The sequence below is a fragment of the Akebia trifoliata genome, chromosome 11, assembly GCF_017979445.1.
Source record: "Akebia trifoliata isolate Shusen 1 chromosome 11, ASM1797944v1, whole genome shotgun sequence".
In the NCBI taxonomy this organism is placed as follows: domain Eukaryota; kingdom Viridiplantae; phylum Streptophyta; class Magnoliopsida; order Ranunculales; family Lardizabalaceae; genus Akebia; species Akebia trifoliata.
Genome location: NC_141385.1, coordinates 27,592,357 through 27,618,047, shown reverse-complemented (window position 1 = coordinate 27,618,047; position 25,691 = coordinate 27,592,357). Strand labels below are relative to the sequence as shown.

The window sequence follows — 25,691 nt, the reverse complement described above, 5'->3', positions numbered from 1 at the left end:
AATATTTGATTTTTTGAATTTAATTTTGAATTCGAATCGGATTGGAACAACTATCCATTGACACTACTATGTAAATCTCTTTGATTGAATTGACGTCGGAGAAGATATCCCACGCATTAATGATAACGTAGGGATGTGAAACAAGTAGAAAAAGAAACGTGTCATGCTCCTTCACAGAGGATTCTACCGAAGCGCTTGAAAACCAAGGTTAAAAACATGTCTTCAAGACAAGACTCAGGTCAATCAGTTTCAAAACATAGGTTTTCACGAGAGACCGAGGTCAAGGGGTCTTTGTCTGTAATCAGTTTTGAAGAAACGGGGGTGTCTCAAATATTGACAAACAAAAGTATAAAGGGTTGAGAGTTGAGAGTTGAGAGCTGAGAGTTGAGAGTTGAGATTCATTCGACTCGAGAGAGGGTCATACATAAAAGAGACGTCTCTTACTCTCTTCTTTGATCTGTGCGAGGTGAAGCCGTGGGGGAGAAGTGGAGAAGAACCACTTTCCAGTATGTATTTACAACTCTTTTCCTTTCTCTTACAATCTAGTACTCTTTATCTCTGTGTGTGTGTATGGGATGAAAGTGAAGAATTTCGAATGTTCTATTCGTTCTTATTTTATTTTGTGTGTGTGTGTGTGTGTGAGAGAGAGAGAGAGAGAGAGAGAGTATAGGATGAAAGTGAATTTTGTGTTGAATGTTCTATAGGTTCATATTCTATTTTAATTTTTTGTGTGTTTGTGCAGATTAGATTTATTGGCTCTCATTATGAACACTACAGTTCTATTTGGTCGAAGAATTGGGCGGATTTGTTTCAATTTTCGATGCATTTCACGATTGGTATGTGGTGGTAGCGTGAAACATGATGGTGGAAATAATGGTTATGTAACTAATGAATTTCCCAAGAAAAACTCTGAAAAATTGGATTTTGATTCTAATTCACACTGGAAATCAGTTGTTGATGACGTGTTTTCCAATTTAGGAACTGATGTAGAAGATGATAATGAGGAATGTTTCTCGAATCGACGTAGATTCTTTGAGGATGTTAGATTTGAAGCTGATAAAATTCTCAAGATTCTCCAACAAGATGGCCCTGGTTTTGATGTAAAATTGACTCTTGATGAGTCAGGTTTCAGGGTTTCAAGCTATCTTGTCAGAGAAGTTCTTGTAAGGATCTTGAAAGACAACATAAACCACCACTACACAAATAAGGAGAGGTGGGCAAAGTTGGGGTACAAGTTCTTTGTCTGGTCAGGTCGGCAGAAGAACTACAGTCACACCTCAAACACATACCACTTGATTATGAAGATTTTTGCAGAATCTGAGGAGTTCAAGGCCATGTGGAGATTGGTTGATGAGATGATAGAGAAGGGTTTTCCAACTACTGCACGAACATTTAACATCTTGATATGTTCTTGTGGTGAGGTGGGCATGGCGAGGAAATTGGTGGAGAGGTTCATCAAGTCAAAGACATTTAATTATAGGCCGTTCAAGCACTCTTTCAATGCCATTTTACATTCTCTTCTCGTGATAAACCAATACAAGTTGATAGAATGGGTGTACCAACAAATGCTACTTGATGGGCATTCCCCTGATACTCTAACTTATAATGTAATTATGTGTGCAAAGTATAGATTAGGGAAGTTAGATCAGTTTCACCGATTACTTGATGAGATGTGTAGGAATGGATTTTCTCCAGATCTCCATACTTATAACATTCTTCTCCATGTGCTTGGAGAAGGGGACAAACCACTTGCAGCGCTTAATCTCTTGAATCACATGAGAGATGTGGGTTGTGATCCTAGTGTTCTTCACTTTACATCATTGATTGATGGTTTGAGCCGAGCTGGGAATCTAGATGCCTGCAAGTATTTTTTTGATGAGATGATTAAGAAAGGGTGTATGCCCGATGTGGTATGTTACACTGTCATGATCACGGGATATGTTGTAGCCGGGGAGCTTGAGAAGGCTCAAGTAATCTTTGATGAGATGATCACGAAGGGGCAGCTACCAAATGTTTTTACATATAATTCGATGATCCGTGGGCTTTGCACTACTGGGAAGTTTGAAGAGGCATGTTCTATGCTTAAAGAAATGGAATCTAGAGGTTGCAATCCAAATTTTGTAGTGTACAGTACTCTAGTGGGTAATCTGCGAAATGCTGGAAGGCTTTCTGAAGCTCATGAAATAATAGGACAAATGGTTGAGAAGGGGCACTATATCCATCTTCTTTCAAGATTTAAGGGGTATAGGAGATGCTAAAGTGGCAGATAATTATAGGTGGGGATTCTTTGGTTTGGAAAAACTTATTGTAACTCACCTCAGCTTGGTGAGAATTTACTCAGATTATGCCCATTCTAACAACCATATCAAAGTAAGTACTCGTTTTTTTTTTTTTACTTGTAATCAAATTAGAAAAAAATGCCAAGATTATATTATCCCATTTTTTATGGTTGTGTTTTTTATTTTTTTATTGCATGTAGGGACTTAAAGTTTATATTACCCCACATGGAAATGACCATGGACTTGAAGATGAAGAGGAATATTCTGAAGTAGATTCCAATGTTCAAGAATTGGAAGAAGAGAACAACACAATGAGTTTGGTTTTAGGTTTGTTTTTTCTCCAGTTCTTTTCTAATGGTGTTTGTATACTTTTCTCTGTTGATTTACGCTATATTATCGGTGTGATATTGTATTTTGGCAATCAGACCTATAATCTGGACGTGTTTGTGCTGCATCCATAACGATTACCTCAATTAAAATTGTATAAAGCCCACATGGAAATGATCATGGACTTGCAGATGGAGAGGAATATCTCGAATTAGATTCCAATATCCCAGAATTGGAAGAAGAGACAATGCAATGAGTTTGGTTTTAGGTTGGTTTTTTTTTCCAGTTCTTTTCAAATGATATTGTGTAATTTTTTTGTTGAAAGATTTAACAAAAAAAATCTTTCTAATGGTATATGTGTAATATTTTTGTTAAAAGAACTATAATCTGGAAATGTTTGTGCTGCATCCATGACGAGTACCTCAATTGAAAGTGTAAATGCCATACTTGTGTTGTTTCAAGGCTGTATAACTATGGGAAATACATATTATATATGAAGGACGCACTACTTGTGATTCATGAAAAAAATGTAGGCATTTAGCATAGACATTGAGATACCTTTCCCCAAGGAGCATGTATATTCAAACAAGTGCCCGAAGATAACTTTGTAGGTGAATTTTCATAACCATCAGGCATCATATTTTGCTTTATGAAAATCAAAGATTTTCCAAAAATACTATACACAGAATGCCAACAATCGCATGGTATCCAACGTTTTAAATGAAAAGGCAAACATTGTCACCACAATTTCTGGTTGATGTACAAGAACCATTTAATTGAATTCAATTTCGCCTGGCTTCGTTAGTTATTATCCCAGTTCATATAAGACTTGAACTGTGATTTCTCTGAAAGCATGGTTCTTGCTTCTCTCTGTTTCCTCCCACCTTGGAGTTTGTCCATTCGTTGGGTGATCCCTTGCTCTTACGTTTGAGTGTTTGCTCATCAGTTATGTCACTTCCCAAAATCGTAACACGCATCCCTATGGTTAAGTGTTAGAATCTCGAGGTGAGATATTTTCAACAATTTGAGACAATGATATCATATGTTGCAGCGGAAACATAACTAAATTCAATACATAAACAAAAGCAGCAATCCTTACTGGCAACTCCCTTTATTTATATATAACTGAAGGAAACATTGGCATGTACTACCAAGAATATACAAGCCTGCCCTCTCAACATAAACCAATAACTGTATTTACTAATGCTCACAGCACACAAACCAACTGATCCTTAAACTGCAACAATCCTAAAGTTGATCATCTATCTTCGGAACTTCCTAAAATTGAAATGATTGGTAGGGTGAGTAACGTGGGAGTTACCCAATAGAAAATGTATATTTTTAAATCATAGTTCTAATATGCAGATTAATTACACTAGAAACAATTTTACAAATATGTAGGTTTTTATTTCAAATAATATCAACTACGAAAACAATCAAATTAACATATATAAATAATTGCATTTAAATAATTTAATTGAAATAATGTAAATGTAAACATCCATAAAACATCTCGACATCCATAATAATATACAATCAATGATAGTGTGTTAGAATAGAGATTGAAGATCACGACTTTAAGTCAAAGTATGTATGCTTCAATACTTCACCGGCGTGGAACCACACCGTTAGTTCCTGATTTTGTTGTTTGCAAGGCAAACCACTAGAGGGTAGTTGTTTATCTGGCTCAGGTTAGCCGTTTGACTAGGGTAATAGTGAAACATGCCTCCATAACGTGGGTCAAATCTGTTTGACTACTCTAGATTGCTAATGATCATTGGTTAGCCAGCTTTGTTTATACCCATCGAGCATGCATGCGAACTTCAAGTAACTCTAATCTTGTACATACACTACCTTTACACCTTGTTCTCTATTGAAGGTAGAAGAGAATTTTCCAGATATGGAGAGGTGCTGATCCCCAAAGCATCCCATACTACTAGTGAGATCATACATTTCAATCTATATTCTAGAGTAGCGTGTCGCTATGAAAAGTTACGACCAATTATTATTTATATGTATTCTCTAACTCTTGAATAGATCACTAAAATATATATAAGTATTGTAGATACGCGAGCTTCAAAACCTTTAGGGAGGTTTTGGCTCATTTACATAGGTATAGGAGTCGTCACCATTCAATTAAGGTGTGAATAGACACCATAAAAGATTTCTTAAAATTCTATTTTTGGCTTGTAGCGACTCACATATCCAAAGATAAGGAGACAATGTCTACCTAGAGAATCTAAGAAAAGGAGGTACGGTTGAGGGACAAGGAAGGTGTTAGGCACCTTGTCCCTCCCATCCTAAGATGGTTACCAATATATGATCAAATGGTGAGATTAGAAAACTCTTTTTAGGTTTTGAAAATAAAGGAAATTATAGAGAAAATTATAAGGCAAAAGAACTATAGTCTTATTTTAGAAAACTAAGAAATTAACTTAATGAGCAAGTTAAACATGAATGAGGGTGCTTGCTGGAATTTTTTGTGAGCTTAGGATTTTGGTGGAAATCCACATTGATTTCAACTTCTTGAATCCCAAGACTCTTTTAAGAGATTATGTGCTCATTTGGGAGCATCTTTTTGTTGGTTTAGCTTTTAGGAGGTGTCCATGAGTTGGACACCACCATGGAAAGACTTAGGACCTTATGCATGAATTGTGTCCTTTTGAGACTGTTTTTTGTTAGCTTAGAGAGTTAGGTATAGATTTATATAGATCCCCACCTTTGACCCTTAGCTATTAAAGAACATAGTGTGATGTGTGTGTACATAGTGTATGCATGTGATGGACTTAGAAAGAGAAGATTACCTCGAAGGAGGGATTATTCTCTACCTCTTAAGCCATTAGGAAAAGAAAATAAGAGAATCTCCATTCTAGGAATTTAAATTTGCGAGGAAAGTAAAGCACATCTAATCTAAGAATTTAAATTTTGCAAGGAAAGTAAATAAACAAAGGACAATTACTTTAATGCTCTCATGGAACTTATTGAGGGCTTATAGGAGGAAAGGAGGTTTTATTCTCTACTCCCAAGCCTCAAGCTAAAGAAAATGAAAATCTACATTGCTAAAAGTAAAAAAAACTTAAAAGTAAACTTAAAAGTAAACTTGCTTGAATGTAACGAGGGGAGCAGATAGAAGAGAGAGGTTTAGAGGGGGGAAATTACATAGGAAAAATCAGAAAATTGCAACTACACTCCACCTTGGTCTCTTCTTCTTCTTCTTGGTTAGGGCCTATTGGGTGTTTGAGAAAGGATTTAGATAAAGTTTTGGTAGGCTAGAGGACTTTGAGGAGATATTTGGATAGAATTTTGGATCACTTGAGCTCCTCCCTCTACTTGCTCACAAGTTCTGGAGAATTCTATAGGTTGGGTAAAATTATCGAAACCTCTTGAACTTAGTCTAATTGCATTGACCCTTCTAGGATTGAGGATAAGCTTGGGGGGCATAAGAGTAAATTATCTCACTTTGGTTCTAACAAGATGGTGTTAGGGTAGTGTAGTAATTACACTCATTTGGGGACCAATATTTGACCAAGGGTCTTTGTTAGAAGAATAGGAAAATTACAAGAAGAACAAAGTGGTGGGATTATTGGCGAGTTAGAGGAAGGGTAAAAGAGTAAGAGGGAGGGATTTCTTGGGGGAAAAGTCATTAAGGAGGAGGTTTAAAAGGTAATTATTCTTAAGAAAATTTGAGCACACATGGGCTTGTAATTGCCCAATAGACCCAAGGCCTGAATAAAAATTAAGCCTGGCCATTGGTCACCCTTGGACTAGGCAAAAAGTACTCCTGGCCATAGGTCACCCTTAGCCAGGCAAAAAAATAACCTTGGCCAAGGTTAAAGTACGACCAGGCTTAAAAATAAGTTTGGTCGAGGGTGACGTATGGCCAGGCTTAGAAATAAGCTAAGCTAAGAGTAGGGTACAACCAGGCTTAAATCAAGGATTTGAAATGGCCTCTTGGGCCTTGTGGCTACTTGAAAGTTAGGTTTTTAAACCTTCTTGAAAATTACCTTAGGTCAAACCCCTTCTCAGAAGGTTTTTGGTGCTCTCAGGCTTGGCTTAGACAAAAATGGGGTGTCTACAAGTATAATTATTATTAATATTTTTTTTTGAAATGTAAATCAAATTGAAAAGTAACACCTAGCATTCTGAGTGGTGAATACCCAATCTTTTTGTGAAATACCATCTCGTTGTAACATACTCCTTGTGATCACACGAGCTAAATCTAGGAATATAAAGCACACCTCACGATCACATAAGCTAAATGTAGGAATGTAAAGCACACCTTACGATCACGTGAGCTAAATGTAGGAATGTAAAGCACACCTCGTAATCAAGCGAGTTAAATATAATGTACCTGGGTATTTATCCAACATACACTCAACCAATTTAGAATTCAATTCTCAATGTTAGTTTAAAAAGTAATATATCTCATATAAAATTACGAGTTAAAAAAAAAATAGATTAACCTCTTAAAAGAAAATATCCCAAGATAATACTCATTAATCATGTCAAATAACACTATTTTTATAGTTTATTACTAAGGAAAACTCATTAATTTGGTAGTACATTCAAAATTGGATCCCAAATATATTTAATTTTATTTAACTTAATTTCTTTTTCTTACGAGTCTACTTTTTTAATGCAAAAATAAAATATTCGTTTTAACTAGTTAGATATTTGGAATCTATGCAAAAATCCAAGTTGAGTAAAAAGTTCGATCTAGCCTTGCAAAGTTTCATGATTTACAACTTTGTTAGAAGAAACTAAATTCAAATTTGCTCTAAGTCATATTGTATTGTACAACTAAACATGGTAGGCATGTTTTTCCATGACAGTTATTAAAGTATAAGTTTAATAAACAATATTTTTGTTTAGAACTTTGGTAATAGAAAGGCACTATGGAATTAAGCAACTATCCATGAACATTATTTTAGATTATGCACAAAAGAAAATAAGGTTTTTCTTCTTTTTTTTGAAAATTCTATTACTATTGAGAAGAAGTGCAAGATCTTCTTTCCTTCCCCGTTTCTTCTTCCTTCTTTTCTCTTCTTTCCTTTCTCTTTCTCTTTCTTTCTTCTCTTCCTTCGTCTTTCTTTTCCTTTCTTCTTCTTCTCTCCTTTCCTTTGTGTGTCTCTCTCTCTCTCTCTCCTTTTATTTTATTTTATTATCTCAAAGCATGAGAATGGGACAAAAAAAAGGTCTCAACCCTTATTACTATTAGAATACTTGGTGGGTGGTGGAACACATGGCTCTACTACCTCCATGTAACTAAAAACTTTTGTTATATTAAAAACTATCACACTCCCCATCTAAACATAATTACACTACAATCCCCACTTTAAAATAAATACATACTAACCCCCATTTTTAAATCTTAACCTATTTTAATAATTTAACTAAATTAATAAAAAAATAATTAATTAGTTAATAAAAATTATATTGATATTTTATTATTGTGAGTGAGATTTCTACTCATTGCGAGTGAGTTTCTTCACACCCCTCCCCGGCTGGAGAGCCTCTAGGACAAGGGTTGGTTATCAACCATCCACTCTCGAGATGAAGATTGATCAATCGATCTCCGCGTCCTGCCAGTTCGCTAAGTAGACTCACTTTGTTGAGGGTCGATGCAATAAAGGCTGGAAATATTCCTGCCAAAAACAAGGGACCTACTTCTCATCCTAGGAGTTCGCAGGTATGAGAGAGTCCCCTCTCTGTCTGTCTCTCCGAGTTTATATAATTAAGTAACACTTCTGTTATCCAATGTAAGGTTCTTTGATGTAGGACTATGAAACTAACTAAAATGATAGTTCTGAGATTACGAAAGTAATTCTCAAGAACAATGAATATTATAAACTACCGGATTCTACCACAAAGAAATAAGAAAAGTCTAGTAAATAGCTAACAAATAATTCTAGACAATGTTTTAAGTCTCGCCGAGCTAAATCTAAAATATTAAATTGAGGGATCTTATAGAAGGTAGAACTTCCAACTAGCCTAGGGTATCAGTCTAACAATATCTAAGAAGAACTAGAAAATTAGGGTTCCTAAGGTTAGATCTAGGGTTGGAATAAAGTTAGGTTAATAAAAATAAAGATTTTAGGATGGTCTAAGCTTGCTGTAAATCATTGTACAACAAATAAGGATGATTTTTTGGTTGATTTAAATTGATTAGACAAGGGTTTTGGACTGGTTTGGGCTAATCAACAACATGGTGGTTTTGGGAGGGGTTTTGGTTGGTCCTAGTATGTGTAGGATCTCTAAAAAGATGTTGGTAAGGGCTCACCTAGGGTTTAGTAATAGAAAAATCACAGAAAACTATGAAAATAAGATGAAAAGAAGAAGAAAATTAGACTATACCCGCAAACCAAGAAGAAAATAAAAGAGAAAGATTGCTCACCAAGATAAATGCCTCAACATTCAAGAGAGGAAAATCAGAAATTCTGTAAATTATATTAAAAAAAGCTCCATCAAATAACATAAATATGTCCTTAAAGAGTAAAAACAAAACCCTAAAGAGAAATTAAATAAAAGATAAATTACAAAAATTATCTAATTTTCATAACTTTCTCTCTCCTAAAATTTTAAACCTTAAAAACTTAAATAAAAGACAACTTAAAGTTACTAAACTACCCCCAAGCATCTATACTATGACCATTGGCTAATAAAACATAAAAATAAGCCCAAAATATATATAAAAAAATCCAAAATAAGTCAAAAACTGAAAATTAAATAAATCCTAAGTATTCCAACACTATGGTCATGTGTTGGTCATTCTAATTCAACCAACAAGTCCTACTCGATTCAAATACAACCCATATGCACTCTCCAATGTGGAGTCTTCAAAAGTTCTTGCACATGGGATTTTCAAGTCCTCTCCGTAGCTGTCACCAATCAACAAGGAAGCTTATGATTTCCTTCTCCTATGGTAATATTTAGAAGGTGATGATCTGATGTCCCCATCATTGTTCTTCTTTTGATTCTGCTTTCTCTGCTTGCTTTCTTATCTTTTAAAATTGTGTGTGGCTATTTCGTCTGTCATGGAAAATTAACTGATAACATCTTCTCAAAGTCAATCTCTTTCTTTATTTGTAATGACAAATATGATTTCTATCAAATTGAATGCCACTAACTTCCTCATGTGGCAAAGCAGTTTATAGCCCTACTAGAAAGTCAATCTCTCCTTGGTTATGTTTATGATACCCTTCTTCCCTCACCTACCATCATCCTCAGAGGAGGAGAAGTTGAACCAAGTCCCGAATTTACTCAATGGAATATTACATACAAACTTATCACGAGTTTGATATATTCACTTTTTGAAGAAGCCATGAGTGAACTAATGAGACATCAAAGGTCCCATGAAGTATGGAGAACCGTAGAAGAAGTCTTCTCCCATAGTTCAAAGACAAGGGAACTCCAACTTTGAGAGAACTTCAGCTTCTAAAAGAGGATCGTCCTCCATCTTTGAACATGCTCGAAAATTTAAGGGAATCTGTGAGTTGTTATTAGCTATAGGGAGTTTGGTTTCGAATGTATTGGTTTATGAAAGGTTTGGGCCTTGACTACCACACCTTTGTTACAGTCATCCTTACAAAACCTCCCATTCCTATGTTCAGAGAAGTGATCCCTTCTTTATTATCTCACGAGTCAATTTTAAAGTCTCTATTCTCTAACTCCTGAGCATACACCTCACAATTCTGCGTCGCTGCTCAATGAGGAGGAAGGTTAAAAAATAATCGTGATGGTGGTAGACATTCTCAAGGGGGGCTAAAAAAACACCTTTTGAAGCACTTCAATAATCAAGGGTTCAATATACAATCCTCTTGATAACATCCTACTCCAGTATGTTGGGTCAACCACTTACATTCAAAACTCAGTTATCTTCATAAATGGCACATCAAATTTGTGGAAAAGGGGCGCACACAACGATTGATTGTTACAATCGTTTTAATCGAGCCTATTGATGGGGACATCAAAGCTTGTAGAGTAGATTTTTTATTTTATTTTATTTTGTTGTTTTAGGATTTTATTTTTATGTTTTTGGAGCTTATTTTCATGTTTTATTAACCCATGGTCTTAGTATGATAGTTAGGGGCATAGTCACCAAGTAGGGGTTCGGGAACAAGTCAACAAGGGAAAAAGTCGAAAAAAACGAAAAAATCGAGATGGTATTAGGACAATGTAATTTTTTCTACTAAGTGGTATTATAATTTATATCATCAAATCCTATTTTAAACCATAAGAATAAATCATAAAATCCCAAACTGATGTCATTCATAAATCCATAAAAAAGGTAATACTCACCCACTTAAAATGGTTCAAACTTCAAAATACAAAAGCATTACAATCATAAATCAAAAACTACGATTCATCAGCTCATCAAAATCATCAACTTGAACATCATCCTCCATTCCATCCTCACTCTCTGATGCTCCATCACAATGATTGTCACCATCATCTTCATCGACATTATCCCCTCTAATTTCATCATTTGGGATATCTGGGAAGGCTGAAATTTTGTTCAAGATGATTGGTTATGAATTTTTTTGTTCTCTCTTTTCACATGTTTTCATAAAATGCATGTTCATCCGAACAAACACTAAGTTATGCAATTTCTTTGGCTCCAATCTATTTTTCTTCTTAGTATGTACAACCTAAAAAACACTACAACTTCTTTCACATCCAAAAGCACTACATGGCTGGCTATGCAATTTGATTGCTAACTTTTGAAGATTTGGAACCTCACTCCCCCACATATCCTACCAAATTCCTAATACAAAAACAAATACTTTATTATTTATTGATTATGAAAATAAATAATGTAATTGAAACTTTGAAATTATAAGAAGTAAAATAAACTTACGTGGATGAGTATCAAAAATGCGATTAATTGCCATATCACAAAAGATTTTTTATATCCTTTGTGTGATAAATTTTTTGTTCTCTACCAATTTCTTCCTTCACATCGGGGGTAACCATTCTTGTTAAAACTTTCTCAACTCCCAGTTTCACTTCTCTATCTAATTTGACAAGTTTTGCAAGAAACAATTGTAGGTTCAAGTAGGCCACTACTGCATGGAGAGGACTATGAAGGGTATGATTCAACCTTTCATCAATTATTTTTCAAATTACTTCATATTTCTCAGTGTAACCCCTGTAGAAGTCTTTAATAGCCTTTTTTGCCCTGTTCATGCTTTCATACAAGTAACCTGTGGTACAACCATCTGCATCCGCCATTCTTAACATTCTCACCAAAGGTTCACCAGTGCATAAAATTTCTTTTGCATTTTCCCAAAATGTATTACTCTGAATGGTGCTCATCAGTTCTATTCCATCCCGTGTCTTACTTTGAGAGCAAGTTTTTCTATTCAGCTGAAGCAATCAAAAATCGAAATGTTTGCTTTTCTTTCATAATAGATTTCAAACAAAGAAATGGTGTTGCAAATCTAGTTGCTCCTGGCCTTTTTAATTCCCTTCCATTTGTATATGGCCGCATCAAATCAAGCACGTTCTAGAATTTGTAGAAGAATTTTACCATATTTCGTGTGTTTTCTAAAAAAGGTTTTACATTCGGAAGCTCATCAATACTTTCTAAAATGAGATCCAAACAATGTGTTGCATAAGACGTCTTAAAGATGTTTGAAAATTTATTTTCAACAATAAAACCTACTGCACTATAATTTGAAATATTGTCTGAAATAAATTGGACAACATTTTCTAAATCAATTTCTTCAATTCCAGAGCAAATAAAATTTGCTATGTAATTGGCATCCTTCTTCTTCCCAACAGTGCACTCGAATTTCAAAAAAAAAAATCCCTTTAGGACAAGATGCCAACAAATTAATATGCAGCCTTTTCTTCTCGTCGTTCCACGAATTTGACATAAGGGTATATCTAGAAACAATCAAGGATTTCTTCAATATATTCCTCTACTTCCCCTTTTAAAGATGCTAAAATTTTGGTTCTTGCCGCTTCACTACAAAGAGGGACATATCTTGGACCATGATTAGAAATTGCAGTCACCGCTTCTTGAAACTCTATCGTTCTCAACAAGTTAAAAGGTAAATTATTTGCAATAATCATTTTAACTATGGCTTTGTCAACAATCTCCTTTTTTTCCTTCTTCACAAGCGAAATGATCGTTGGTTGGTGCGAGCTTCCCAGTTGTCTTAAAGTGGTAGATCCCGTCAAATTGCCCCCGCCTCCAAATGTACAACCACTAGATGGTTTTGTCGCATACTTCGTTATCTTTTGTTTTTTTTCTTCTCCCTTTTATCTCTATTATAGCATCTAATGCTTTACTACTTATCAAATTGGGGACTAAAGGACATGGACGAACATCCCTATGAAGTAATTTTGATAAATGAGTCTTCATTCTTGTTATCGTCCCTACAAAAGACTCTTGACTAAATTTCCACTTAATTTAACAAATAAATAGAATTAATAGTGATTTAAATTCAGCAACTGTTGTCTTAAAAAATAAACTGCAGCAAGCAATTAACAATAACATTAAAAAAATTGCAAACAACAAATAACACAATATATTTAGCAACAATAACATTAAAATACAGCAAGAATAAATATATTGTAGCAGCCATAAAAAAAAATCATCCATATGTTGACTGATATGATCTCTCCCTCCTGAAAGAATAAAAAATGCATTTAAAGAGGTTAAATAACAAAAACACTTGTGGCTTTGGCATTTGAAGCAACCAAAAATCGAAATGTTTGCTTTTCTTTCATAATAGATTTCAAACAAAGAAATGGTGTTGCAAATCTAGTTGCTCCTGGCCTTTTTAATTTCCTTCCATTTGTATATGGCCGCATCAAATCAAGCACGTTCTAGAATTTGTAGAAGAATTTTACCATATTTCGTGTGTTTCTAAAAAAGGTTTTACATTCGGAAGCTCATCAATACTTTCTAAAATGGAAGATCCAAACAATGTGTTGCATAAGACGTCTCTTAAAGATGTTTGAAAATTTATTTTCAACAATAAAACCTACTGCACTATAATTTGAAATATTGTCTGAAATAAATTGGACAACATTTTCTAAATCAATTTCTTCAATTCCAGAGCAAATAAAATTTGCTATGTAATTGGCATCCTTCTTCTTCCCAACAGTGCACTCGAATTTCAAAAAAAAAAAATCCCTTTAGGACAAGATGCCAACAAATTAATATGCAGCCTTTTCTTCTCGTCGTTCCACGAATTTGACATAAGGGTATATCTAGAAACAATCAAGGATTTCTTCAATATATTCCTCTACTTCCCCTTTTAAAGGTGCTAAAATTTTGGTTCTTGCCGCTTTCACTACAAAGAGGGACATATCTTGGACCATGATTAGAAATTGCAGTCACCGCTTCTTGAAACTCTATCGTTCTCAACAAGTTAAAAGGTAAATTATTTGCAATAATCATTTTAAACTATGACTTTGTCAACAATCTCCTTTTTTTCCTTCTTCACAAGCGAAATGATCGTTGGTTGGTGCGAGCTTCCCAGTTGTCTTAAAGTGGTAGATCCCGTCAAATTGCCCCCGCCTCCAAATGTACAACCACTAGATGGTTTTGTCGCATACTTCGTTATTTTTGTTTTTTTTCTTCTCCCTTTTATCTCTATTATAGCATCTAATGCTTTACTACTTATCAAATGGGGACTAAAGGACATGGACGAACATCCCTAGAAGTAATTTTGATAAATGAGTCTTCATTCTTGTTATCGTCCCTACAAAAGACTCTTGACTAAATTTCCACTTAATTTAACAAATAAATAGAATTAATAGTGATTTAAATTCAGCAACTGTTGTCTTAAAAAATAAACTGCAGCAAGCAATTAACAATAACATTAAAAAAATTGCAAACAACAAATAACACAATATATTTAGCAACAATAACATTAAAAATACAGCAAGAATAAATATATTGTAGCAGCCATAAAAAAAAATCATCCATATGTTGACTGATATGATCTCTCCCTCCTGAAAGAATAAAAAATGCATTAAAGAGGTTAAATAACAAAACACTTGTGGCTTTGGCATTTTATCGAACCTCTGTTATGTTTTTTAAGATGTATAATCTAAAATAAGAAAACCCTTTGAGTTATATTGAGTATGCACAACACAAGAAATCAAATCAAATTTAAAATCCATTCGACTCTACAGAAAGAGAGAGTGGCATGTACCTGTTAAGCTGGTCTTCTTCTTCTTTAGAGTAAAGACCAAGAAGCAATAGTGGTTAAGTTCCTTGTTAGCAATTCGGAATATGTGAAAAATTCAAGTTCTATTCAATTTTGGATCGTAAAAATCCGGTCAAAAATTCGATAAATGGAAAATATGCGACATATGCTTTATACGTGTATTATTTGTCTCATTTCAAAAATTCGAAAATAAAAAATTCAGTAATATGATAGTGATGGTGATGATGAAATTGGTGATGTTTATGGTGAAAGTGATGATATAATAGTGATGGTAATAATGATATTGGTGATAATGAGGGCATTGAGGTTATTGTTCCATTAGTTTATAAAAGAAGACCAAAGTCAAGGGACAAATCATCAATTTGAAAAATTAAAGTGTAATCTTAAATAAATTTAGAGGACTATGTCATTATTTTTTTTTAAGATAAAAGAGACGTTTGTAACCTAAAAAGGTGGATTCCTCCAAAATTTGGCCGCTTTAAATTTACAAGTTTACACTTTGCAACATACAACAAGTTACAATAGCAATTTTTTCAACCGAGTTTTTAAAAATTCGTAAAACTTATAAAATTCATGAAAAAACTTCTTTTATTCTTTTTTAACTTAAAATTCGTGAATTATTCAAAATAGTTCAATAATCAGGAGAATAATACTTTCATTGAAAAAAACAAAAAAATTCATGAATTTTTAAAAATTAAACAGGAGATTGCTAACAAGGGTTGAGGGTAAGGAAGAAGCTGAGAAGATGACAAAGAGAGCCGTCATCGACCATCAAGATAGGGAGTTGTAGGTTTGCAGTCGCAATTGCAAAGATAAGAAATTTCTAGGGCTTCGATTCTCCTTAGGTTTCAATTTTCAGCAAAGACAACAATGAATATGATTTGGGTTTTAAGTTTGGAGAGAGTTTTATTAACTGCAACTTAATCTTTTTATATTTTATCACATATTTAAAACATCCCTCAAGTTTAATGAATTTTGAAAAATATATATTTTTTTAAATTTCTTACAAAAAAAAACCCTTGAAAAACTAGACGATTTAATCATGATTTTTTCAAAACATCGTGATTTAATCACCAGTTGAAAAAATAGCGATTTATTCAAATTGTTGGCGACTTTGGTGACTATGGTTAATGGTAGTTTGGTAATTTTATAATGTCTTTTCTTGTTTGTGAGGGTTGAAAATTTAGGAGAGAAAGTTATGAAAATTGGGTTATTTATTTTGTATTTTAGTTTTATTAGGACTCTTGGTTGATGGTAGATTTTATTTATTTGTAGATTGTATTAGGGTTTATTGATAGTTGATGAATGGATTGAAAAAAAGTTTATGGTTTTTAGTTGTTTGGATGTTGATGCATTCAATGTGGTTGATACAATGAAAATCATTGGGGTTATTCCAAGGTAAATATATCATTTTTTTGTCTTTAATCTTTTTCTTATCTTCTTCTTCAATCCCTCTTTACTACATTTTTTTGTTTATTTGTGAGATATCAAGAAATCATCAAGAATGCCTCACTTGAGAGCGACTTGTAACAGATTTCTGTTATTAGTGAATGATCATTTGCTTCACATAGCGAATGCTCGTTGGTTTTCCTTATTCGCTTTGCCCAAGGCATAGAGTGAGTGCCCATTTGCCATATATGCCTCCAACAACATTTTTTGTGCCTTTTTTCTCTGATTTTCTTCTTTGTTTTTTGTGCTTTTTCTATGGATTGGAGGATGAGTAGTACCCCTCATTGTTCTTCGGAAAAATAATGTAACTTTTTGTGATATCTTTCCTTGGCCCCATCTCGCTCTTTTGCTTGTGAAACCTTGGTTTGATCTCACTTAATGTGTTATTGCCTTTTTCTTTTAATAAGGCGTTATGTTGCTAAATTTTGTCTCATTTTTCTGAGCATGCTTGTACCCTTCCACACACTCACTTTTGTCATTGGAAGTTGATAAGGTTGTACCTGAGCTTTCCCATAACTCGATGGTTTGTCCTTTCTGGTGCACATTCTTTTCTTTCTCTTGTTTTCGTTCTTATTATTTTTTCTATTTTGTTGGTTGTATTTCCTCCGTGTGCTTGTCTGGTTTGTGTTTGGTGTTTGAAATAGATATTCTTTTTCTTTTAACTTCAGAATTTTCAAAAATAGAAGCAATACTTTTGCATGGAAAACTTAATTTCAAAAGCAAAAGATGTTCTAAGCCCAGTTGATCAGTGCAATGGCGGATGAAGAAGTGCGTTGGGCACTACTTACCACCCAACCGTGGTATGATTTGGACGTACTCAAAGATATTTGTTATGGTTTTATTAGAGAAGAACGACTCGCTCACTCAGCACAAGTACAAGATAAAATGACCCAATAGGAGAAACTGTTTAGTTGTCAGAGGAAAATGAGGCTCTAAAATCATAGTTAGCTCAGTTGACGGAGGCACTTGATAGAAGGAATCATGATTAGGAAGAAACTAATGTCCTCGAAAAGGACTATGGGCATTACGAGACCCCAAAAAATCCTGAGAATCTTTTAGAAATGCAACTTGAACGTGGGCTCACTTTGATTAACATGGCTGATGTAAAGAGTGCCATGCATTCGATGATGAAAGATATGGTCAGCGCCAAGACGGGCGAGGGTAAGAATCATTGTCGGTTACACAGAAAGGAAGTCTTGTTTCACTTTTTTTCGAAAAAATTCGTCATTCCCATTTACCCACAGTACAATCGTTTTACAACACATGGGGAACACATCTTGAGGTTTGAGATATTTTGTGGAGAGTATGCCATGGACCCCCTTTTGATACTCAAACTATTCCCAATTTCCTTCTGTGGACCTGTTTTCGCATGGTTCTCAAACCTCCCCAGTGACAGTGTAGGGAATTGCACTGAGGTCTGTGATCTGTTTTGCACATGTTTCTTTTCCTCTCGCAAGCTAGTAACTGTTGAGGCACCCTTCACTGTTATCGCTAAGGTAGGATTAGAATCTTGAGGCAGCCTTCAATGTTCAAAGTGCCCTGAATGGTCTAGCACTGCTGGAGGCACTCCATCAAAATTCACGACACCCAGAATGTTGGAGGTGTCTTTTCAAAATATGTGTGCATGGGAATCTTTCGAAAAACAAAAAAAAAAAAAGAGTTTGTTCTAGAAAATTTACACTTTGTTCAATGTGATTGTGGATAGTTTTTCAATATTCTTTTTATACTTTTATAATTCTCTCTGTATAATGATTACATCAATTCTTTTTGTATATTGTTTGAATCATCATTTTTTATGCTCCTTTTGCATTGCATTTACCTATGTTACCCTTCAATATATGCTTATGCCTCTATAAATGAATTAGGAGTACAAAAGTGAATTACTATGTGACTCTTTTATTTGTGAACAAAATTTGGCGCAAACTGAATTAGTGGAAGTAGATGAGTTACTTCCGACGCCTCCATGCCAAGAAGATGAGATTTGTTCTGTGATTGAAACTTTGATTGAGGTAAATAAGGGGAAAGAAGGCAAGAACAAAATTACTTACATAGCATCCTCACCGACGCCTTCCAAAGAGCAAGGTTTGGTAACGTTATTACGAAACTATGTAAACGTGTTTGCCTGAAGTAATGATGAGATGCCGGGATTATCGTTAGAAATCTGTTCTTACAAATTGACCATATACCCTAACTTCCATCTTGTTAAACAAGCTCATAGAAAGTTCAAGCACAAGGTTGAATTGCAGACTAGGCAAGAGGTAGAAAAGTTGATCAGTGCCAGGTTCATCAAAGAGGAACAATATCCAGATTGGCTGGCCAACATTGTGCCCATGAAAAAGAAAAATGGACAGATTCGCATTTGTGTAGATTTCTGGGATTTGAATAAGGCTTGTTCGAAAGACGAATTCCCATTGCCCAATATGGATATCATGATTGACAACACTTCTAGATACCAGATGTTCAGTTTCATAGATGGGTATAGTGGGTACAATCAGATTAAGATGACTCCGGAAGATGTTTTCAAGACTTCATTTATTACTCCAAGGGGTGTTTATTGCTACACAGTGATACCCTGCGGATTGAAAAATGTAGGAGCTAATTATCAAAGGGCAATGACCAAAATATTTGGCGACATGATGCACAAGGAGGTTGGGGATTTCGTTGATGACATAGTTGTTTGTTCAAGGACCCGAGAAGACCACAACTTCACTTTGCGACGAGTTCTAGATCGATGTTGAGAGAAATCACTTAAGATGAACCCATTGAAATGTACTTTTGGTGTGACTGTTGGTAAGTTTATGGGCTTTATGGTTAAATACAAGGGCATTGAGCTGGATCCTACAAAGTTGGAAGTAATCAAAGAGATGCCAAGACCAAGTTCAGTGAAACAGGTTTAGAGTTTTTTCGGGAAGATTTCATATATTTGGTGCTTTATCAATAATCTGTCTGAAAAGGCTTTGCCTATCATACGCTTACTAAAGAAGGACACAACATTCGATTGGAATGACGATTGCCAGCTTGCTTTTGAGCGGATAAAAGAAGAGTTGTTAAAGCCTCCCACACTGATGTCACCAGTGGATGGAAAGTCAATAATGTTATACCTGTCGTCTACTAATAATGCGATGGGTGTACTTCTGGCCCAAGAGGATGAGAGTATCGAAAAGCCGATTTATTACTTGAGTAAAGTGCTACTCCCCACGGAAAAGAAGTATTCTCGGTTGAACGATTGTATCTTGCCCTAGTCTTCTCTACACAGAAGCTGGGGCATTATCTTCTTGGGCATACCATTTGGTTGGTGACTAAGACGGATCATGTACAGTATTTGTTGAGCCAGCCAATGTTAACTGGTGGTCTCTGAAGTTGTCAGAATTTGACATCCAGTGTAGAACTCAGAAAGCAATCAGGGGTCAAGCAATTGCCGAAATGCTAGCCGAAAATCCAGTTATTTCTGACCAATTGAATGACGAGGGAAACATAGAATAAAAGGAAGTTCTATTAGAGGTCATCAATAAAGCGATAGAGAAAACAAGTGCTTATAGTCAGATTTCAGTGGAAAAGGAAGTTCTATCAGAGGTCATCAATAAAGAGAAAGGAAACGTACTTGGTCACCCATTATCTCGCACTTTATGTAGTTTACCTCCCAATTTGAATAATCATGATTCCACACTTGATTGTGAAGTATGTCAGCTTAGTAAATATTGAGTACCTTTTCCACCTAGTATTAGTTGTCTTTCATTGTGGTCCGTACAAGAAAACGTTTGAACCACCGAACATAGGCTTGTTTACTACCAAAACCTGCTACCAAACAAATTAGCCACACACATGTTACCAATACTAAAAAACCAAAAGCAGTTAATCATAATAATGTACTTGGATCATTTATATAATATGGAGCATAAGTACAAAGTTTTCAAAATCTATATCGTAAAACTATGAATCTAACAACCACCTCTTTGATCCTTGGAGAAGCATTTTATTATTTTACCATAACATACAAAATGTTGAATATATTCAATGGGATTTTTAGCATTTTAATTGATTGCCAGTTAGCTTTTAATTGTTCTCTTCATGGTGTCAGTACTGAAGTTGTGTGGAATTTGTGCTGTCAAATTGGAAATGAGGTTCCTCTCTTCATTGATGGATATTGTGGCTGTGATGTGTTATCCTTCATTGCACAATTTTTTCTTTTGCTCTTTAGTTCTATTTATTGTATTTTTCTCTCAAATAATGATTGCAATTTGAACTTTACATATTGCAGGTTACTTACTATACCTAGGCAGGCCGCTTGAGATTCTTGATCTAGAGTTCTCCTTAGTAAGTTTATCAAATGGAATGAATAAACTGAAGCCAACATACAACAAAGTGCTGACTTGCACCATTATTTAATTTTCTTATATTTAACAGGTTAGCTGCAATGGCTACTGTTTTACCCACAGTTTAATGTAATTCCATTGCCTAATTATATTCTCAAACTATTGGATTGAGATCTGAATTGTAGGATTTCTCTAATATCCAATTTTTAAAGAAAAATCTTTATAGATAAGTGATTTATTGAAACATTATTATTGATTCCTGAAGACATCTAAGCTTCACTCTTATCCGATTTCCCATTAAAGGTTGATTGTCTGTTTTTCTTTAACTTGAAATATCAGCATGGAAGGCCAACGATCATTTCCATTGTTTGGATTACCTTTTTTGTTTTGTAATTCTGTATTTACTTTACTAACTTCTATCACAATGTAATTCCTAACAAAGTTATATGTCATATAATTGGAATCTTTATTGTCATTGGGGGAGTTCACAGGTTGGTAAAATTTGCTTTTGTTTATTAATTAATGTGTTGTGTTATCCACCCCAATTAGGTACAAACATATGATGAGGATCAATCTATTATCAAGTGCCACTCTTCATTCTATTTGATTTCCAAATATTCTCGTTTTATTTTTGATAGACGATCCTGTGAAGGCTAGTATTAAACCTAAATGTTCAACTATTTAGGACCTAATAGTCACAAGTCTCACACTCGTATCTAAAATAGATAATGCTTATAATTATCAATTGTTGCTCCCGTTATGTCCTTTGTATTGAACTTTTAGTCTGACCTGATTTAATTGAATCATGTGTGAACATCTTACACTGATTGATGAGCTCATACAATTTAGTCAAACAAGGGGAGAGTAATAACAAATCTGTAGGTCAATTTCCATTATAATTTAAGCCCAAGCTAATTTTAAGAACTATTTATGACCAACTTATTAATGGGTATGCTATTTATTTTGTAGACCATAGAGCTGTGAGGCCTCCAACCATCTGTTCTCGGTGTTTTTAGGATTATAGTTCTTGGCATGGTCTGTGTCCAAAAGTACGTCAATTTCTATTCATTTAAAGGTTGAAGTTTCAAGAGCATTGCACGAGGATCCAACATTCAATTCGTTTCCAATTTAGGATGTAAAGTGACCTAGTAAGTTCAAGAGTTTTGGTAGCATTCCCACAATTGAAGAAACTTGATTTGTGGAATATGGAGTGGGAAGAGTGGGAGATGTTGACAAGGGTAGATGATGAACATGTCGCAGAAGGAGGAAGACGTATTTGTCGTTATGCCATTGTCTCCACACATTAGAACTTTTTTGTTGCCCCAAGTTAAAGGAGAGCTGCCGTAGTAAATCTTCCCAGCCTCGCTAAGGAAACTTGAAATAGTCAAATGCCCGGAATTGAGATGGACACCTGTCGTCCATGCCTACCTACATTCCTTGAAGAATTGGACGTTAGCATTCCCCATATGTATATAATTTTTTTTTAATATTTATTTTGTCTAAGGATAAAGAACTGATTAAAAGGACCTGAATTTTTTTTGGAAGAGAGCAAGTAATTTTTTAGACTTGTCTGTGATATTTGATTTGTATTTTATATTAGATTTGTTTGGAAAAACCTTCCATGAGTAGTGAGTAGAGATCTGTTATGTTTATGTTTATTGGCAGTATTATTTAGGAAGAATGAAGTGTGTAATTTGTCCACATATGTACGTAACTTTTTTGTAACCATATTTTCATGGAAATAGTGAAGAAGGTTACTAAAGCCGGTGGACCTAAGCAATCTTGCCGGACCACGTGTGAACCTTAATTCTCTTTATTTTTTATTATTGTTATAATTGTTTCTTCCACCAATTTTTCTACAATATTCAAACCTTGTTGTGCTACTACTTTTTGGGACCATAAAGAAGCAACGTATATAAATTTACTAGGTCCCATAAATAAGTTATACGTTTATAATATTTTTCTAATGAAATAAAACAAGAAGAGAGATTCTATTGCCACACTAACTTTTTCTAACACCACCCCAATATGTGCTGATTCTTTGCTGATTTACATATAATATAAATTAGTCTGGTATTAGCAAAAATTGGTGTCAATAGAATCTCTCTTGTAATACATATTAACCACTTCAAACAATTTTTAATACATATTTTGTCCCTTTGGCAAAGTCTCAATAAAATAAATGCAAGAGAAATTTTAATTTACAAATATATATACATATTAAGTGAGATTTGCCAGGCTATGTATTTGCGTTTTTATTACAAAAATTTCCTTTCATCTATTACTTTATGAACTTGCTAGCCTAACTAACTTAGTAAGATTTCAAATCTTATTAAAGTTCATTGCGCTCACATGGATTATCACATTGGCAATCCAACATCCCAGTCTTCTAGATTTCATGGAAAAACTCATTTTTTAAAATTAAAAAAAAAAAATAATGGTTTCAGAGCTTGAAGCAAGGTGTTGAAAATGGACAGCTAAGGAACCTTGAAATTTAAAATTAAAATTCAACAATGTAAATTTATTTATTTTTTCTTTTTTAATATTTGTTTTTCAAGTTCTTTGAATTTTGTTCTCTACAACCCTGTGACATCAGATCATGTTTTTAGCTGCATCAAATTGATGTGGTCAGAAAACTTTCCCTGATAAGAAAGTTACTAAATTTAAGGAGTTTTTAAAATAAAAATGCTTAGGTCTTCTTGGTAAATCTCTCTATATTAAAATTTAAAAAATATAAAATTGGTTAAATTTAAGAAGAATTTTCTTTAAAGAGAATTGTATTATGAATTATTTTTTAACAAATAAACTAAAATCTCAAGTTGTTTAATTTGGTGATATTTCCAAAATGATGAACTTGAGACTTATTGGAGATTTGTTATGGGTTAAACTCACTAAGGAGTTTCATTAAATTTGTAGATCCAATAATTGAGCAAGTTAAGGAAAGGATTAGACTCTTTGGAAACTAGATATCTCTTTAAAGGGGGGAGACCTTACGTTGATTAGAAATACTATATCGAATAGCCAGAATTCTTTCCCTGTTTAAAATCCTGAAGAAGTTGGAAGTGCAATTTGAGATTTTGGCAAGGGACTTTCTTTGAAATGACAATCAAAAGTTTTATCTACTTAACTAGAAGTTGATTTGTCGTTGCAAGAAGAAAAATAAAAAGAGAGATTTACACTTAGGAGATAATCTTTTATGAATAAGACCCTACTAGGAAAATGTTTGTCGTACTTTGAGAATGACTTAAATGAATTGTAGATGAGTGTTATTAAGGCTAGATATGAAGAATTTTTGTTTCCTTCATCTCTTTGCAATTTGTTGGGGTTTATGAAAATAAGGGAATGAAAAAATATTTTTAAGAGTTGAAAACTCTATTCAGGATATCATCATCATGAGCATCTTAGGTGTAAGGAGTTCAAGAATTTGTGGAATCTCTTTTCTTTGAAGATTTCTCATTTATGTGGGATTTAATGTGTAAGGAGAGAAATTAATTTGTTTTCATGTTTTTCTTTGAAGTTATCTTGTCACTCTTCTCAATAAGATCTTTTCGTTTATTAAAAAGTTTATGACTTCAATAGAGGAATGAACTTATGGTATTAGATGCAATGACTCATAAGTTTTAATTTGTGATGCTGAACTTTTCACCTTGAGGAATTATAGTTTTATTGGTTAAGAATATAACTTAGACATTTTAGTTGAGAAAGATTGAATAAAAGATTTGATCGGTTTGAGAATTCATGTGAAGAAAGATAAATTTTCTTGGAGAATTATTTAGGAACCTACAGAAAATAGAAGGTGTATAATCTGAAACAAATTCAAATTGAAACTAAGGGACTTTATAGTTAAAACAAAATGTATTGAATGAAGAAGGACTAAGGTAAATCATTACTTTATGATTAAATGAATAATATATATCGATGAATAAAGACACAATCATAATGTTCTAATGGGAGGAAGTTTTGTGAAAACTTGGTTATATCGAAACAAAAGTTAGATATTCGAAAATATGTTTAGATATCAATTTCAAAGACTATTTGAGGAGCAAGAGGCAACCTTAGATTTCAAGGACGAAATTTTGTTTAAGGGGGGAGAAAGTAGTGCCCCGTATTTTTATTACAAATATTTCAAGGACATTTGTAAGTTAATCAAATAGGAATTTTTTTTAGGATTTGATTATGACAAATCTGATTACACCATTAGATCCACACTAAAAAATTAATCGAAATAGACTATAAGATCACAAAAATTGGAGTTTGGGATTTAGACTTTTTAATTAAATTAAACAAATGTAATAATGACTGTTACATCCGTAGGACGTTACATGGTAAACCTACTAACATTTCCAAATTTGTTTTCACAATTCACACCTTTTCCTCTTCGAAAATAAAATCGTAGAGAAACCCTAGCCCCCCTTTATTTTCAACCTAGTTTTTCATCTACTTAGAGGATTCGATAGGTTTTGACATAGAAGAGAAAGTTGTTCATCTTGTCGTAAGTTTTGAAGGGAACCAAAGAAATAATATTTCCGACTACATCCAATATAGAACCTTTGACCCAACTCAATTTTCTTCTCTCTTCAAATATTTCTTGATGTAAATCTGAGGTAGGGAACTCCTAGATCTCTAATAGTCATAGATTTCATCGCATCTTATATTGTGATTCCAAAAAGTCAATATAATTGTTATAAATTAGGAGAAATGGTATTCTTTACAAAATTCAGGATTAGAATATGTTGATTTGATCTTTTCTTGTGGATCTATGTTTCAGAATGATATTTAAAAAGTTTGGATGAATTTGAGGTAGAATCGGAGAAATTTTGGAAGAACAAACTGAAGTTGATTCGTTTTCTATTGGTGGCACTGACCTTGCCACCGACGATGCCACCACCAAAATTTGCTCTTTGTCGGTGGCACCGACAGTCACCGACAAAAATGTATTTTGCCATCGACAAAAACATATTTTTAGTATTATTTTTCCCCTCTAACACATACATTTTCATCACCATAGTTTCATATGTTTAAGTAGAGTCATATTTAATTTGATTTTCCATTTAATCTAAGTTATTTAATGAAAATAAAGGAATACTTCCCCATTTGGAAACAACGAGAATAGTTTAAAAATTCAAATCTCAACA

At 33.9% G+C, this 25,691-nt stretch overlaps 1 protein-coding gene across 11 annotated transcripts; it reads left to right on the top strand.

Annotated features, from left to right (window-relative positions):
• The first annotated feature begins 350 nt into the window (after positions 1–350).
• LOC147391198 (pentatricopeptide repeat-containing protein At1g55630-like) lies at positions 351–22,602 on the top strand. 11 transcript variants are annotated; one of them, XM_086457974.1, is made up of 7 exons: positions 351–506; positions 743–836; positions 979–2,370; positions 2,480–2,606; positions 2,705–2,874; positions 20,502–20,647; positions 21,526–22,599. In XM_086457974.1, the coding sequence occupies exons 2-3, from the start codon at positions 821–823 to the stop codon at positions 2,256–2,258; spliced, it is 1,296 nt and encodes a 431-aa protein (XP_086314100.1). In that variant the 5' UTR covers positions 351–506; positions 743–820; the 3' UTR covers positions 2,259–2,370; positions 2,480–2,606; positions 2,705–2,874; positions 20,502–20,647; positions 21,526–22,599. The 11 variants fall into 11 exon arrangements, with proteins under 11 accessions (XP_086314100.1, XP_086314093.1, XP_086314095.1 ...); XM_086457967.1 differs by having other exon boundaries at positions 352–506; positions 743–2,370; positions 21,526–21,605; positions 21,689–22,595; XM_086457969.1 differs by having other exon boundaries at positions 352–506; positions 743–2,370; positions 20,502–20,557; positions 21,526–21,605; positions 21,689–22,594.
• Positions 22,603–25,691: the final 3,089 nt, after the last annotated feature.